This window comes from Carcharodon carcharias, chromosome 15, assembly GCF_017639515.1.
Source record: "Carcharodon carcharias isolate sCarCar2 chromosome 15, sCarCar2.pri, whole genome shotgun sequence".
Lineage (NCBI taxonomy): Eukaryota > Metazoa > Chordata > Chondrichthyes > Lamniformes > Lamnidae > Carcharodon > Carcharodon carcharias.
The window spans coordinates 12,397,318-12,413,650 of NC_054481.1; the positions used below are offsets into that span (position 1 = coordinate 12,397,318).

General features: G+C 50.1%; 1 protein-coding gene across 2 annotated transcripts; it reads right to left on the reverse strand.

Annotated features, from left to right (window-relative positions):
• Positions 1 to 1,032: 1,032 nt before the first annotated feature.
• On the reverse strand, positions 1,033 to 15,971 carry rmi2 (RecQ mediated genome instability 2). Of its 2 annotated transcripts, XM_041207088.1 has the most exons (3): positions 15,655 to 15,971; positions 10,855 to 10,884; positions 1,033 to 1,766 (listed from the first exon to the last, which is right to left on the reverse strand). In XM_041207088.1, exons 1-3 carry the CDS (start codon positions 15,938 to 15,940, stop codon positions 1,618 to 1,620), a joined length of 465 nt encoding a protein of 154 aa, XP_041063022.1. In that variant the 5' UTR covers positions 15,941 to 15,971; the 3' UTR covers positions 1,033 to 1,617. The 2 variants fall into 2 exon arrangements, with proteins under 2 accessions (XP_041063022.1, XP_041063023.1); XM_041207089.1 differs by lacking the exon at positions 10,855 to 10,884 and having other exon boundaries at positions 15,655 to 15,966.
• Positions 15,972 to 16,333: the final 362 nt, after the last annotated feature.

Consider the following 16,333-nt stretch of genomic DNA (forward strand, 5'->3'; position numbering starts at 1 on the left):
GTCCTGGCCAATACTTCTACCTCAACCAGTATCACTAAAACATATTATCCGATCGTTATCACGTTGCTGTTTGTATGCAAACCGGCTGCTTGTATTCCTACACTGAAACATCGAGTCCTCTTCAAAAGTAATTCATTGGTTGTAGAGCAGTTTGGGACAAGCTGAGATCATGAAAGGCACTCTATTAATGCAAGTCTTTCTAATTTCTCTTACATACCTTGTGAGTTAAAGAAAATGGTGAAAGCTTTCCAGCTGCAGTCTTGAGTGAAACTTGAATTATACAAGGCTCCTGTTTCCCACTGCCACAACTTTGCTGCTCATTCTTGTGGTATGGGCATCGCTGGTAAGTTGCTCTTGGGATAGTGGTGGCAAGCCACTATTCTGAATGGCTGCAGTCAGTGCTGGTGTTAAGCAGGGGGGGCGGTTTCAGAACTTCAACCCAGTGACAATAAAAGAACAATGATATCCAAGAACAATGATATCCGTCCAAGTCAAGATGATGCGTCACTTGGAGGGATCCGAGAGGGTGAGGTGGTGTTCCCCATGTGCTTTTGTCTTTCTAGGTAGTTCTTTAAGGGATATGACATGCTAGTTTTATGCCCTGTCCTACTTCTCCGGTACTGTATCACCGAGAAGAGGAAGCCTTAAATGCATTCTGGAAACGTAGTCTGTTACGAGTGAGACACTGGTGCAATTCTAAAGTCTACCAGTGTGACATGGCCAGAGTGACAATAGTGCATTCGGACATCCAACTACTGGTCACCCTGGCACCTGACGAAACCCAGAAGACAACCAAAAAGCATCAAACGGGGGATGCCTGCACTTGAGAGACTTCTAATCATTTCTGCCATAATTTAATGGGTATCTAGTTATTTATTCTTCCTAGGAGGATAATTTTTTTTTTAAAAAAAGATTTAGCTCATATTTAGAAAACTATATATTCACATGGGCTGGAAATAAAGATGGCAGCCAGAGCCAATTAAAAATGACAATGAAAAATTAACAATCTAAAAAGTGCTAACACAACTCCCATTCAGTAATAACACATTTTATTTAAGCCTTACGCAGAATAACCAAGTACCGTAGTTCAGATTTCAAATCCCTAGAAAACCACAGCACTTAAGCTGCAACCTTTAACTGATGTGTGGGAGATTTGATGAGCTGTCAGTTCTATTCCCCTTCCAGCTGGCAAAATAAAGCACTGACAATAGTTTTATATCAATTCTAAGTAAAATAAGCAGATCAAAGGATGGTTGGGATTGAATCCAGTTCCAGAAATCGAAGTCGTCATTATATTTGGGATGGGTTTTTCGCAATTTACTTCTTTGTATCTGGCCGCTGAATGTAATTTCCCCATGGTATCTAACCTTCTTGGTGAAATGGCTCCTTTTTTCGCCTGTTCCAAATACTTATGAGCTTCAAATTCTTCAGTTTATCACACTAATCGACAAGTGAAACAAAGATTTCAGTTTTTTTATATTTGCCAATAATGCCTCCAGTTTTACGTTTCCGAGTCTTTTTAAAGAATTCAATTTCCTTGCTCCGTTCCCAGAGGTCACACCCTTCTGCATTTCAAATTGATACAAAGTCTAGGGAGAGGTTGCTATTTGAATAAATCTAAGGAATGTTTTGTTGAAGATCCTCCACTTCAAGACTCCACATGCTCCTGTGCAAAGCATTACCGGAGAGATCAGTCAATTTCACAGCACGCACTACAGGCTCAGGACTGCACGACTGGACCACTCCCATCACCATCACATACTTCCCTGTAACAAAGAAAAAAAATTCACCAGTAAAAGATCTTTACAGTCCAAAGCCTAATATTTAGCACAAAAGGCAAAATGCTGTGGATGCTGGGAATCGGAAAAATAAATAGAAAATGCTGAGTAAGTCAGGAGAAATAAACAGTAAACGTTTCAGGTCAGGAGCCTTTCATCAGAACTTACATTAATACAACAGAATGCTCTGTTGCTCACACTGTATATTGTCAATATGTACAAACTATTTTGTTTCAAAAGTTATTGCAAAAAGCGTAAGAACATAAGAAATAGGAACAGGAGTAGACTAGTCAGCCCTTCGAGCCTGCTCCACCATTCAATAAGATCATGGCTGATCTTACGTTTCAGTTCCCACATTCCCATCGAACCCTGATATAACCTTTGATTCCCTTGCCTAACAAGAATATCTCTGCCTCTGCCTTAAAAATATTCAGCGACCCCACCTCCACCACCTTCTGAGGCAGAGCCCCAAAGTCGCACCACCCTCTGAAGCAATTTGTTCCAACTCACTTTAAATATCAGTAAATGGAGTGACCCCTCCTCCCATATTGATGGTATAATTCACGTGTTTTTTTTGATCCACAAAAGATCACCAGAATGTGCAATTCTCATGAAAGGCTTAATAGAATGAAAGTACAGAGAATTATCAATATAATTGTTGAATCCACCCTTCCTGTTCATTATCCAATTATCTCATTATTGATGAGATGTGCACAAATTGGCTGGTGTGTTCCTTCATTACAACAGCAACTGCACTTCAACAGTACTTAATTGGCTGCAGCGATTTGGGACATTGAGGAGATGAAAGGTGCTATACAAATCCGAGTTTATCATTCAAAGTCACTCCATTTTGTGGCCCGAGCCAAGATTTGATGGCGATCCTAAGTCAACTTCAAAGTCCTCCAGTGTGATCCCAAGTGCTGCTGAATTCAGCTTATTTTGAGCACGTGCTTGAAACACAGTTTGTCACCAAATGGGAATGAACTCAAGAGTCATGAAATACAAAATCGCCAGGATCCCATTACTTTATTTTCAGCCATTTTTTTTTAAGCTCGGGTGAAGCAGCACTTATGAATAGGCCTTTTCAAGCCTAATCCTATTTAACTATAACTGTGAAGGGAAGAGAAATAGTTTATTGCAAACTGCAATTGCTCAGTAAGAACAAGGCTTTTGTTGTGGATGTGACAAGTCTGAAAATGCCTACACACCAGAATATTATTTCAGTTAGAGAAAGGGTTTTCTGATTTTGGAACCACTTCACTGCATTGGTTGTTTTCTTCCACTAGACAAGCAGTGCAATTTGGAGTCTAACCATAGAATCCTTTTTGCCCACTTTACAACCAGTAACTCTTTCGAGTTAACACGTTTCCATCTGTATTCAGATGAGGTTACATTATTTCATAGTTTGCCATTGTGAGATTTGAACACTTGACCTTGGGGTTACAAACCCAGGACCATAACCACTTGGCTATTTAGGCCAAGCTTTACAACCAGTAACGTGTAGTCACCGTCTTAATTCAGTAAACAGTCAACTTGCACACAACCAGCTACCACAAACAACAGTAAGATCATGACCGGGTAATCCATTTTAGGGATGCTGGTTGAGTGCCCTGGAATTTTTAACGTCCACGTGGAGGCCAAGATAAGCCTCAGCTTAACACCTCACCCAAGAGACAGCACCTCTGACAGTGCAGCATGCACCGAAGTGTCAGCCTAGATTGCTGTGGATCCAAGCCAGTTGACGAAACTAGACACAGATGCTTTTCTTAATAGGTTTACTTACAGAATGCAGCATTCCATATTTCTGCCTCCTACCTATCCACACCCCAGTGTCCCAGGAGTCCCTTTTATACGCTCTTTTTGACTAAACCAATAAAAAAGGGGGTAAAAGCAAAATACTGCGGATGCTGGAAATCTGAAAAAAAAACAGAAAATGCTAGAAAAACTCAGCAGGTCTAACAGCATCTGTGGAGAGAGAAACAGAGTTAACATTTCAAGTCCGTATGACTCTGCTTCAGAGCTAAAAAAAAAGGGGGACAAATTAGCAAAAGTTCAAATGAACTAACAAAAGGGACCCGTAACTCAAGAACAAAGTGTTAAAGGAAGCTTATAAAAGTGAAGTCGAAACATAATTTTGGAGGTCAGTAATGCACCCTAGTCCCCACAGTGCCCACCGATCATGGAAGGAGTGCCTTTTTATATGTGTTCAATACACTTAATCAATCGACAGCCTCCATCTGTTTATCCTTAATCTTAACAATGCAATTAACATAGATTCTGTTCTCAAATCTTTGGAAGAGGCTGAACCTATACGTTTCAGACACAGAGGTGACAGTGCTGCCAAATGAGCCATGGCCGACAAGTATCAGAGTGAAGCATCGCTCTAATATTTTCAGCATAGGTCACTCAGCTGACTAGGAGGTAAACTCACTCCAAACTTTGAAGATGCTAAGTTCATTTTGCATGGTTTTAGTGATGTGCATGCAGCGATCAGAATGCCTTGTTGAGCTCATCTTGTAAACGTCTGTGCCTCAAGTTCAGCAATTTTAGAAAGAAAAAAGCAACAATAGCAGCTATTTTTTTTCTGCATTGGCTTTGCAAGTGCAGAGTGAAATAGGGAAAGCTCATTCTCTGATCTGAGAGTCCTTATCGGTGAAGCAAGCACAAAAATGACCAAACGGGCAGTGAAGGCCTGAAGCACAATATGTGGCAGTAATGGCGAGTTGTGACAATGGAATCTTTTCAAATGGGTACCATCCTGCTGCTCAGTGCACACTGGCTTCCAACAGACCTTGGCTAATTACACACCACCAGCTTCTGCAGGACAAGACTGCTAATCCATAACCTGTTGCAAAACAATTCTATTCCAGTTACATCACCAGCACCGGGGCCAGGCAACTGATAACAAACTCAAGAAATAAAGTTCAAGGAAAATGACTCAATTGCATAGATTAGAGCCAGGCCAGCACAAGTAATGGGACAGAAATTGAGGAAATCTTTCCAAACATCTACAGGGAAACCTGCGAGCAGTTTGTTCCTCACCAAAAAAAAAAAATTTGAAATCAGAAAAATGCATGAAATTTTAAGATTTCACCAGATTTTTTAAGGTCAACGTCCAGACGAGCTGTTCTAACGCTTAGTGTTCTCTGCAAAAAAATAATACACATGTTGAGCTGAAAAAAATTTTGACTTTTCAGCAAAACATGTTTATTAACACATTTAACTGGTGCCCTAGATTCGTGTGGTGTGCTGTGCTGTCAGCTTGATCACATGACTGCTTTGCTATGAATTGCCAGTCAGCATTTCAGGAAGTATTATTCTAATATTCACCCCAATATTACCAGAAAGGTCAAAACACCCATCCCTCCTACACTACATTTCACTGGAACAGCCATATGCACTTTTCGCGTGTCAGATAAAATGTTAAGCTTGCTTCAAGTACCTTGCTTGTTTGCACGTTGCTCAAGTGCACACAAGGTTCTTACAGTAAAGCCAATTTTTTTTTAAATATAAAAACAATCCAAGATCCCTTACTTCAAGCACAGGATGCATTTTTATTCTCGGCGTACATTTACAAGATTGCATTTATGCGAAATTCAGATGTCGGACTGGATTTAAGAACATTCTTTTGGAATAGAAACATAGAAACAGAAAATAGGAGGAGTTGGACATTCGGCCCTTCGAGCCTTTTCCACCATTCAATATGATCATGGCTGATCCACTATCTCAATGTCATACTCCCATTCTTTCCCCATACCTCTCGACACCTTTAGAGTCCAGAAATCTATTCCCTTCTTAAATATATTCATTCAGTAACTTGGCCTCCACAGCCTTCAGTGGGAGAAAATTCCATAGGGTCACCACCCTCTGGTGAAGAAGTTTTTTCTCACCTCTGTCCTAAATGGCCTACCTCACATCCTGAGGCTGTGACCCCTTGTTCTAGACCCCCCCACCCTACCCACAGCCAGTGGAAATATCCTCCCTATATCCAGTCTGTCCAGCCCTGTCAGAATTTTATATGTTTCATTGAGATCTCCTCACATTCTTAAAAACTCCAGTGAATACAAGCTTAGTCAGTCCAATCTCTCCTTATACGACAATCCTGCCATACCAGGAATCAGCCTGGTGAACTTCGCCACGCTCCCTCTACAGTAAGTATATTCCTTCTTAGGTAAGGAGACCAAAACCGCGCACAATATTCCAGATGTGGTCTCACCAAGGCCCTGTACAGCTGCAGTAAGGCATCCTTGCTCCTGTACTCGAGTCCTCTCATAATGAAGGCCAACATACCATTTGCCTTCTTAACTGTTTGCTGCATTTGCATGCTTGCTTTCAGTGATTAGTGTAAAGGACACCCAGGTCCCTTTATACATCAACATTTCCCAGAGGAGGCCGAGATGGATCATCCTCTCTGCAGTTCTGGCTGAAGATTGCAGCAAATGCTTCAGCCTTGTCTTTTACTGGGGATAGTTTCATGGGCGCCCACAGCCCTCCTGCACCTTACCAGAGCAGCTAATCTTCACACTCAAGGGAAATGTCCAACAAAGGATTAGTTAATTGCGAAAGACATCGCAATCAAACTCAATCTAGTCCCTACCAGAAATCCACACACGTACTTTCCAATAGTGAACAATGGGCGGCAGGGAAGTCTGACTAAATTTTCCCTTTTTAATTTTTGTCGTCTCAGCCTTGGCTCAGTCGGTAGCACAGTTGCGCTAGTCAGAAGGCTGTGGGTTCAAGTCCCACTTTGGATGAAAGGTTATAACCAAGTCTGCTCTCTTAGGTGGACACAATATTTGAGAAAGAGACGGCGGTGCGGGGGGGGGGACACGTGGGGTTGGGTCCTCACCTGGTATCCTGACCAACATTCCTCCCTCAACCAACATCACTAAAAACAAATGATCTAGTCACTTACTTCACCACAGTTTGACAGTGTTTCTGTGCATGAGTTGGCTGCCATGTTCCCTAAGTTATGACAGTAACATACTTCAACATGTTCAGATGCATTCAAGATCATGTAAGGGACTACATTTTGTCTTCTTTCCTTTCTCCCTAGTCTTTGACTACCGACCAGGAATGAAAGCTCAGGCCTTCCTGAGCCACACCACTGAGCCATCAGGGCAATGCTTTCATCCTCCCCTTCCCCTGCACCAGACACACAACAAGCCAGAGTCAAATCAGATCTCTGCCACAGTTGTTTCTTGAATAGCCACTAGAAGATGCACAAGAACACAAGAAATAGGAGAAGTAGACCATATGGCCCTTAGAGCCTGCTCGCCATTCAATACGATCATGGCTGATCTTGGGCTTCAACTCCACTTTCCTGCCCATTCCCCATATCCCTTCATTCCCTGAGAGACCAGCCTTAAATATATTCCACGCTGGAACATCCAAAACCCTCGGAGGCAGAGAATTCCAGAGATTCACAATCCTTTAAGTGAAGTAATTTCTCTTCGTCTCAGTCCTAAATGATCTGCCCCTTATCCTGAGACTGTGCCCTCGTGTTTTAGATCCCCCGACCAATGGAAACAATTTCTCAACATCCACACTATCATGCCCCTTCAGAATTTTGTATGATTAAATGAGATTGCCTCTCGTACTTAACTCCAGAGAACTCCTTCCCTAACCCCCACCCAACTGTTAATTGGTGGAGGTGTTAATGCCACAAATTTGAAGGTCCACTGCTGCTAATTTTATCTGTTCCCCCTTCTTCTGCCCTCCAAAGGCATGAAGCCTTTGCCCAAAACAGTCTCTACACAGAACAAACAGGAATTTGCTGTATACGGTACCCTGTTTGGAGACTCATGACTCATGTATTGTTGCACTTCACTGCCCATGCCCACTTGTCGGCTTATTGGTCTCACTTCCCAGACCATTTATGTTAAACTCAGACTTCCTCCTTAAAAGCTAGAAAAATAAACCGCAAACCAGTTTTGGGCTCTGGTCTCGGTTTTAGATAAGCAGTGAACTTTCAGCCAAACATGTCACGCAGTTTCACACAGCAAAAGAAGAAAAAACAGGCCTTACCGTCCCAGCTGAACGTTTCCCCAGACGTGCAGCTTAACCAGTAATTGATATCCTCTCACATAAATCACTAGTTGCATTGGAAAGTGACTGTATTATAAATTTTGACAGGATTAACCACACTGGCGAGCCTGTTGATGCACGGCACACGTAGACAAACTTTTACTTTCTCATCACATTTCAAACATTTGATTACACGTCAAGATTCATGGTTTAAATGTTCAAAGCCAGCAAAATCTTTGGCCGTAGCTAAACAGCAGGAAACAAAGTACAAAATTAACACTCTCTTCCCCTGTCAAGTTGAATACGTTTTTCCACTTGCGACCATTTCGCGTGTGCATTTACTGCAAGCACAGCTCCGTTTCCCTTCTGGCCACTACATCTTCGCTGGCTGCCGAGGGACAGCTGCCAAAACAAGCGACGGGTGACCAGCACACTTGAGGATTTCACCTTCCTGCAGCAAGGAGGAATGGCGCACGAGCCAGCAGCACAAGGCATTTAGCTTTTTAACTATGTGTGGCATCGCAGCCTCTTCAGGTCAATCTCCGCGCCTGCAGCACGGAGGTCAAGGATGCCAGCAGCAACATTGGAAGGCCAGAGGGGAGACTGGTAGAATGAGCAGTTGCAGCAGGGCATCAACATCTCCACTGGATAAGTGAAAGTCAGGTGCCCCGCAAAGGAAGATCAGTGAGGGCAGTTTTGAGCCATGCCCATCTGGCGACGCTGATCGCTCATTTTTGGTAAACTTTCCTCACACCAATCTCTGTTCCATTAACATGACTAGAACAAAAATTGTTTGGGGAGCAAGGGGTGTACAGTCTATAAAAAGGTTATGATCTACTCCACCAGGTCACCACCCAGGCACTGAATTTAAAAACGAAGCCCGTGACTGCTTATGGTCAGTGCTCCCTAATAACAACAGAGCTTGTAGCAAGGTTCATATGTTCAAAAAATGCCTATTTTGGATAGTTATTTTCCCCTTTTTCATTGGTGAAAAAAAGTCATTGGGTCTTTAATTATTTTCTTTCCCCACTGACTAATTTGGTGAATGAACATAGATAAATAACCAATCGTGTTATACGAAACCAAATTACATTCCATCAGAAAATCACACACCACCCAGGCTCAGACTGAGAGGTAGGCCTCTTAAAATTTGTTGCTTTAATGCTGGTAGGATTCAAGTAAGTGGGATATCATACATGCCTGGCGATGAAAGGAAGGGCTTACTTATAAAAAGTCATGACTCCACAATCAGCGAGGAACACAGCTGGGCCTCCACATAACTCCAAATCAATTTTAGGAATTTCAGTTCCACTTCCTACAATCCTCCTATATGCATTAGAGTTTAGGAGAACGAGAGGTGATTTACGGAAACATAAGATTCTGAGGGAATTTGACAAGGTTGATATCGAGAGGCTGTTTCCTCTCATGAGGGAATCTAGAATTAGAGGGACACAATTTAAAGATAAGGGGTCTCCCATTTAAGATGGTGATGAGGAAGAATTGTGTGTCTCAAGAATCATTAGTCTATGGAATTCTCTTCCACAGCCAGTGGTCCTAGGCCCAGCCGCCTTCATCAATAACCTTCTCTCCATCATGAGGTCAAAAATGGGGATGGTCGCTAATGATTGCACAATGTTCAGTACCATTTGCGGCTCCTCAGATACTGCAGCAGTGTATAAATGCAGCAAGACCTGTATCACATTCTGGCTTGGGCTAACAATTGACAAGTAACATTCTTGCTACACAAGTGCCAGGCAATGACCATCTCCAACAACAGAGAATCTAACCATCTCTCCATTTCCCATTCAATGGCTTCACTGTCGCTGAATACCCCACCATCAACATCCAGGTAGTTACCAACGGCCAGAAACTGAATTGGACCAGCTATATAAATACTGCAGCTATAACAGCAGGTAAGAGGCTGGATTCTGTATCGAGTAATTCACTTCCCTACTCCCCAAAGCCTGTCCGCCATCTACAAGGCACAGGAGTGTGACGGAATAATCTCATCTTGCCTGGATGTGTACAGCTCCAACAACACTCAAGAAGCTCAATACCATCCAGGAAAAAGCAGCCCACTTGATTGGCACCCCATCCACCACCTTAAACATTCACTCCCTCCACCACTGACGTACAGTAGCAGCAGTGTGTACCACCTACAAGATGCACTGCAGGAACTCACCAAGGCTCCTTTGACAGCACCTTCCAAACCCGTGACCTCTACTACTTAGAAGGACAAGGCAGCAGATGCATGGGAACACCACCGCCTGCAAGTTCCCCTCCAACCCACACATCATCGACACTTGGAAATATATCAGCCTGCCTTCACTGTCGCTGGGTCAAAATGCTGGAATTCCCCCCATCAGCACTGTGAATGTAGCTACACCACAGGGACTGCAGCGGTTCAAGAAGACGGCTCACCACTACCTTCTCAAGGGCAATCAGGGATAGGCAACAAGTGCTGGCCTTGCTAGCAACGCCCATGTCCTGTGAAAGAATTTTTTTAAAAATAGCAGTGGAAGCCAGTTCATTGAATATAATTCAAGGTGGAATTCAACAGATTTCTGATTGACAAAGGAGTCAAGGGTACTGGGGGACAGGCAAGAATGTGCACAATCAGATCAGCCATGATCTTACTGAATGGCAGAGTAGGCTTGATGAGCCAAATGGCGTACACAAATGGTCTCCCCAAAAATCCAATCTAATTAAACACATTGCAGACCTAACCCATAGATAAACAGATGGAAACTCAGGGCCATAGAAGGATACACATGATAAACTCACAGGCTGACAGCAAAATGGCAGAAATAATAATTACTTTTTCTTGGTATTTACCAGGCAGACTTAAATGGTGGGTGTAACATTAGAAGAGATCAAAAGAGATATAAAGGTATTTAAGATAGAATGGCAGGGGAGATCATTGATTATTCTCTCAAGTTTGATTAGTTTAAACTCCTGGTCCAAATAGATTGTTTCCACGCCAAATAAAAGAGATAGCAGGAACATTATTATACATATATAAAAATTCATTAGAAAAGGTATACAGTACCAGAGGATTGGCAACCAGCTAAAGTGATCCCTATATTTAAAAGAGAGAGAGAGAACAAGTTCAGGGAACGAGAGGTTAATTAGCTTAACATCAGTGGTAGGAAAGTTAATGGAACCTTACTCAAAGATCTCAGAAAAACTAGAACTAAAACTATAATAAAAGAACAGTCAGCACCGATTTCAAAAGGCTGCTTGACCAACTTTATTCAAAGACTCACTGAATGGTTACAAAAGAAGGCACCTGCCCCATCATACCTGTGCCGGCTCTGCACCTAGTGCCACTCCCCCTCTGTCTCCCCATAACCCTGTACATTCTTTTTTCAGATAATAATACAATTCCCTCTTGATTACCATGATTGACCCTGCCTCCACCATATTCTCAGGCAGCGATAAAGTTTCTCGCCATTGCTTCTTTTGCCAATGACCTTAAATCTGTGTCCTCTGGTTTCTAATTCTTCCACCAATGGGAACATCTTCTCCCTAAATACTCTGTCCAGACCCCTCATGATTTTGAATAAGTCTATCAAATCTCCTCTCACCCTTCCCTTTGAAGAAACAGGAAGTGTTGATAAGGGTAATGCAGTACACATCATCTATTTGGATTTTCAAAAGGCCTTCATCATAAAATGCCACACAGTGGACTCATGACCAAGGTCAGAAGATGGTGGAGTCAGTGGACAAGTAACAGAATGGAAAGCAAGCTTGCTACAAAACAGAAAACAGAGAGTACAGGTTAAAGGTAATCACTCACACTAGCAAAACGTGAGGAAGTGTCATTCCATAGGGGCCAGTGCTGGGCCCACCGTTGTTCATCATTTATATAAAGGAATTGGAATCAGAAGTACAAATTCAAAATGTGCAGATGTCACATATTTGGGAGGTTTAGATAATACAATGGAGTACTGCCACAAAATAGGAAGACATTAACAAACCTTCAAGTGGTGAATGCAACTGGCAAGCAACCTTCAATATGGATTCAATATGGATGGGTGAGAGGCAGGACGCTTTGGTCCAAAGAATAAGGAGGTTACATTGTCCTTGGAAATAGTGACGAAAAGCAGTAGGGAAGCAGAGGGGTCTTGAGATACAGATACACAAATCACAACAAATAACACCGCAGGTTAATAATGCAATAAATAGAGCACAGAATTGAAAAGCAGAGAAGTTATGTTAAACTTGTACAGAACTTTGGTTAGGCCACACTTGGAATACTCCGTACAGTTCTGGTCTCCGCATTGTAAAAAGGGTACAGAGGTGGTGGAAAAAATGCAAAACAAGTTACAGTATCGTCCCAGACTATATCCATCAAGAAAGATTGGACAGGTTTCTCTCGAACAAGAGAAGCCCTGGTAAAGGTCCTGAAGGTGATGAAATGGTTTGACAGGGAAAATGTAGAGAAGATGTTTCCACATGGTAGACTAGAACAAGGAGTCATAAATATAAGGTCGTCCTAATAAACTCAGTCATGAATACAAGAGAAAATGCTAGGGGCGCTGGGGAGTTGTGAGGTGGGGTGGGGGGAGTGGGGGGGGGGAGTAGAGGGAGCAGAGAGTTGGGGGTGACAATAGGGGGGGGGAGAGTAGTTGGGGGGAGAGTAGTTGCGGGGAGAGTAGTTGCGGGGAGAGTAGTTGGGGGGAGAGTAGTTGGGGGGAGAGTAGTTGGGGGGAGGTGTGGGGGGGAGTAGGAGTAGGGGAGAGGTGGGATTGTGTGTAGGGGGAGTGGGTGTGGGGGGGGGGGTGTGGGGGGAGTAGAAGTAGGGGGCCGTGGGGGTCCGGAGTAGGGGGGCCGGGAGGGGTGCGGAGTAGGAGGGCCGGGAGGGGTGCGGAGTAGGGGGGTTCCGGAGTATGGGGGCCGGGGGCGAGCCGGAATAGGGGGGCCGGGGGCGAGCCGGAATAGGGGGGCCGGGGGGATCCGGAGTAGGGGGGCCGGGGGGATCCGGAGTAGGGGGGCCGGGGGGATCCGGAATAGGGGGAGCCGGGGGGGATCTGGAGTAGGGGGGGGCCGGGGGGGATCCGGAGTAGGGGGGCCGGGGGGGGGATCCGGAGTAGGGGAGACCGGGGGGGGGGGGGGGGGGATCCGGAGTAGGGGAGGCCGGGGGGGGATCCGGAGTAGGGGAGGCCGGGGGGGGGGGGGGTCCGGTGTAGGAGTGGGGGATCCGGAGTAGGGCGGCGGGGGGGAGAGATCCGGAGTGGGGGGGGGGGGGGGGGAGATCCGGAGTAGGGGGGGCAGGGGGGGGGGGTGTCCGGAGTAGGGGGGCCGGGGGGATCCGGAGTAGGGGGGGCCGGGGGGGATCAGGAGTAGGGGGGCCGGGGGGGATCAGGAGTAGGGGGGGCCGGGGGGGATCAGGAGTAGGGGGGGCCGGGGGGGATCAGGAGTAGGGGGGGCCGGGGGGGATCAGGAGTAGGGGGGGGCCGGGGGGGGATCAGGAGTAGGGGGGCCGGGGGGGATCAGGAGTAGGGGGGGCCGGGGGGGATCAGGAGTAGGGGGGCCGGGGGGGATCAGGAGTAGGGGGGGCCAGGGGGGGATCAGGAGTAGGGGGGCCGGGGGGGATCAGGAGTAGGGGGGGCCGGGGGGGATCAGGAGTAGGGGGGGCCGGGGGGGATCCGGAGTAGGGGGGGCGGGGGGGATCCGGAGTAGGGGGCCGGGGGGGATCAGGAGTAGGGGGGGCGGGGGATCTGGAGTAGGGGAACGGGGGGAGAGATCCGGAGTGGGGGGGGGATCCGGAGTAGGGAGGCCCGGGGGGGGGGGGGGGGGGATCCGGAGTAGGGGGGATCTGGAGTAGGGGAAACCGGGGCGGGGGGGGGGGGGGGGATCCGGAGTAGGGGAGGGCGGGGGGGGATCCGGAGTAGGAGGCCCGGGGGGGGGGGGGATCCGGAGTAGGGGGGATCTGGAGTAGGGGAAACCGGGGCGGGGGGGGGGGGGGGGGGGATCCGGAGTAGGGGAGGGCGGGGGGGTTGGGAATCCGGAGTAGGGGAGGCCGGGGGGGATCCGGAGTAGGGGGGGCCGGGGGGGATCCGGAGTAGGGGGGGGCCGGGGGGGATCCGGAGTAGGAGTGGGGGATCCGGAGTAGGGCGGCGGGGGGGAGAGATCCGGAGTGGGGGGGGGGGGGGAGATCCGGAGTAGGGGAGGCCGGGGGGATCCCGAGTACGGGAGGCCGGGGCGGGGGTGGGGGGGGGGGATCCGGAGTAGGGGAGGCCGGGGCGGGGGTGGGGGGGGAGATCCGGAGTAGGGGGGGGGATCCGGAGTAGGGAGGCCCGGGTGGGGATCCGGAGTAGGGAGGCCCGGGGGGGGGGATCCGGAGTAGGGGAGGCCGGGGGGGGGGGGGGATCCGGAGAAGGGGAGGCCGGGTGGGGGGGGAACCGGAGTAGGGGAGGCCGGGGGGATCCGGAGTAGGGGAGGCCGGGGCGGGCGTGGGGGGGAGATCCGGAGTAGGGGGGGGGGATCCGGAGTAGGGAGGCCCGGGTGGGGATCCGGAGTAGGGAGGTCCGGGGCGGATCCGGAGTAGGGGAGGCTGGGGCGGGGGTGGGGGGGAGATCCGGAGTAGGGCGGCGGGGGGGAAGAGAGATCCGGAATTGGGGGGGAAGAGATCGGAGTAAGGGGGCTGGGGGGGGGGGGGGGAATCCGGAGTAGGGGAGGCCTGGGGGGGGGGGGGGGGGGGGGGGGGGGGTCGATCCGGAGTAGGGGAGGCCGGGGGGGGGGATCCGGAGTAGGGAGGCCCCGGGGGGGGATCCGGAGTAGGGAGGCCGGGGGGGGGGGGGGATCCGGAGTAGGGGAGGCGGGGGGGGGGGGGGGGATCCGGAGTAGGGGAGGCCGGGGGGGGGGGGGGATCCGGAGTAGGGGACGCCGGGGGGGGGGGGGGGGGGGGGATCCGGAGTAGGGGAGGCCGGGGGGGGGAGATCCGGAGTAGGGGAGGCCGGGGGGATCCGGAGTAGGGGAGGCCGGGGGGGGGGGGGGGGTATCCGGAAGTAGGGGAGGCCGGGGGGGGGGGGGAGATTCGGAGTAGGGGAGGCCGGGGGAGATCGGCAGTAGGGGAGGCCGGGGGGGGGGGGGGGGGGGGAGAGATCCGGAGTAGGGGAGGCCGGGGGGGGGGGGGGGGGGGATCCGGAGTGGGGATGGGGGGGTGTGGGGGGGGATCCGGAGTAGGGGAGGCCGGGGGGGGGGGGGGGGGGGAGATCCGGAGTAGGGGAGGCCGGGGGGGGGGGGAGATCCGGAGTAGGGGAGGCCGGGGGGGGGGGGGGAGATCCGGAGTAGGGGAGGCCGGGGGGGGGGAGATCCGGAGTAGGGGAGGCCGGGGGGGGGGGGGGGAGATCCGGAGTAGGGGAGGCCCGGGGGGGGGGGGGGGGAGATCCGGAGTAGGGGAGGCCGGGGGGGGGGGGGGGAATCCGGAGTGGGGATGGGGGGGGGGAGATCCGGAGTAGGGGAGGCCGGGGGGAGGGGGGGGGGGGGGAGATCCGGAGTAGGGGAGGCCGGGGGGGAGGGGGGGGGGGGGAGATCCGGAGTAGGGGAGGCCGGGGGGGAGGGGGGGGGGGGAGATCCGGAGTAGGGGAGGCCGGGGGGGGGGGGGGGATCCGGAGTGGGATGGCGGGGGGGGGGGGGAGATCCGGAGTAGGGGAGGCCGTGTTGGGGGGGGGAGATCCGGAGTAGGGGAGGCCGGGGGGGGGGGGGGGGAGATCCGGAGTAGGGGATGGGGGGGGGGGGGAAGGAGGGGGGGGTTCTGGCTGCAGCTGATGTTTAATCGAATCGAAACTTTAACCCTGGCGGAGAGTCTGGGCCCCGCTGACCCCTCCCCCTCCCCCGGTACCTGTGGCGAGGCACGGCCTCCCCTTGGGCACTCCGCCTGCCCCGGTGACCGTGAAGCTGCCGCTCGGGTCCTGCAGCCGGAGGCTGATGTTCCCCTCGGGCCGGACCTCCTGCACCGTCCCCTGCATCCAGACCACACTGACCTCCAGCGGGGCCCGGCCACTGCCCTCCCGCTCCAGCAGCCACGGCCCGGTCCGCCCGCTCCGGGACACTGCGAGCCGCAGCTGCCCGGACAGCAGCTTCCAGGGCGGGGACCGCAGCCGCCCGCAGCCCGAGGCCGACTCCATCCTCCGGGCAGCTGCGCACCGCCCGGGAACAACCAATCGGCGAGCTGGGCGGCCACGGCGCTGCCAATCAGAGGGATTGTGCGTCAGCCAATCAGGAATAGGCACTAGCCGCACTGGCCAATCGGAGAGCGGGTCATCCTCTGCCAATCTAAGAGCCGGAAACAACGAGCCAATCAGCAGCGCCGTAAGATAAAAGCAAAATACTGCAGATGCTGGAAATCTGAAACAAAAACAAAAATACCTGGAAAAACTCAGCAGGTCTGACAGCATCTGCAGAGAGAGATACAGTTAACGTTTCGAGTCCGTATGACTCTTCATCAGAACTAAGGAAAATAGAAAAGAGGTGAAATATAAGCTGGTTTAAAGGGGAGTGGGACAGGTAGAGCTGGATAG

Bases quoted from the DNA above. Each gene is read 5' to 3' on its own strand.
- rmi2 (XM_041207088.1), bottom strand. From the start codon at position 15,940: ATGGAGTCGGCCTCGGGCTGCGGGCGGCTGCGGTCCCCGCCCTGGAAG. The intron at 10,885-15,654 runs GTACCGGGGGAG...TTTTAAATATAG, and splicing joins GAGGCCGTGCCTCGCCACAG to GGATCACTTTAGCTGGTTGC. The intron at 1,767-10,854 runs GTACTGTATACC...TCTTTGTTACAG, and splicing joins AGCTGGTTGCCAATCCTCTG to GGAAGTATGTGATGGTGATG.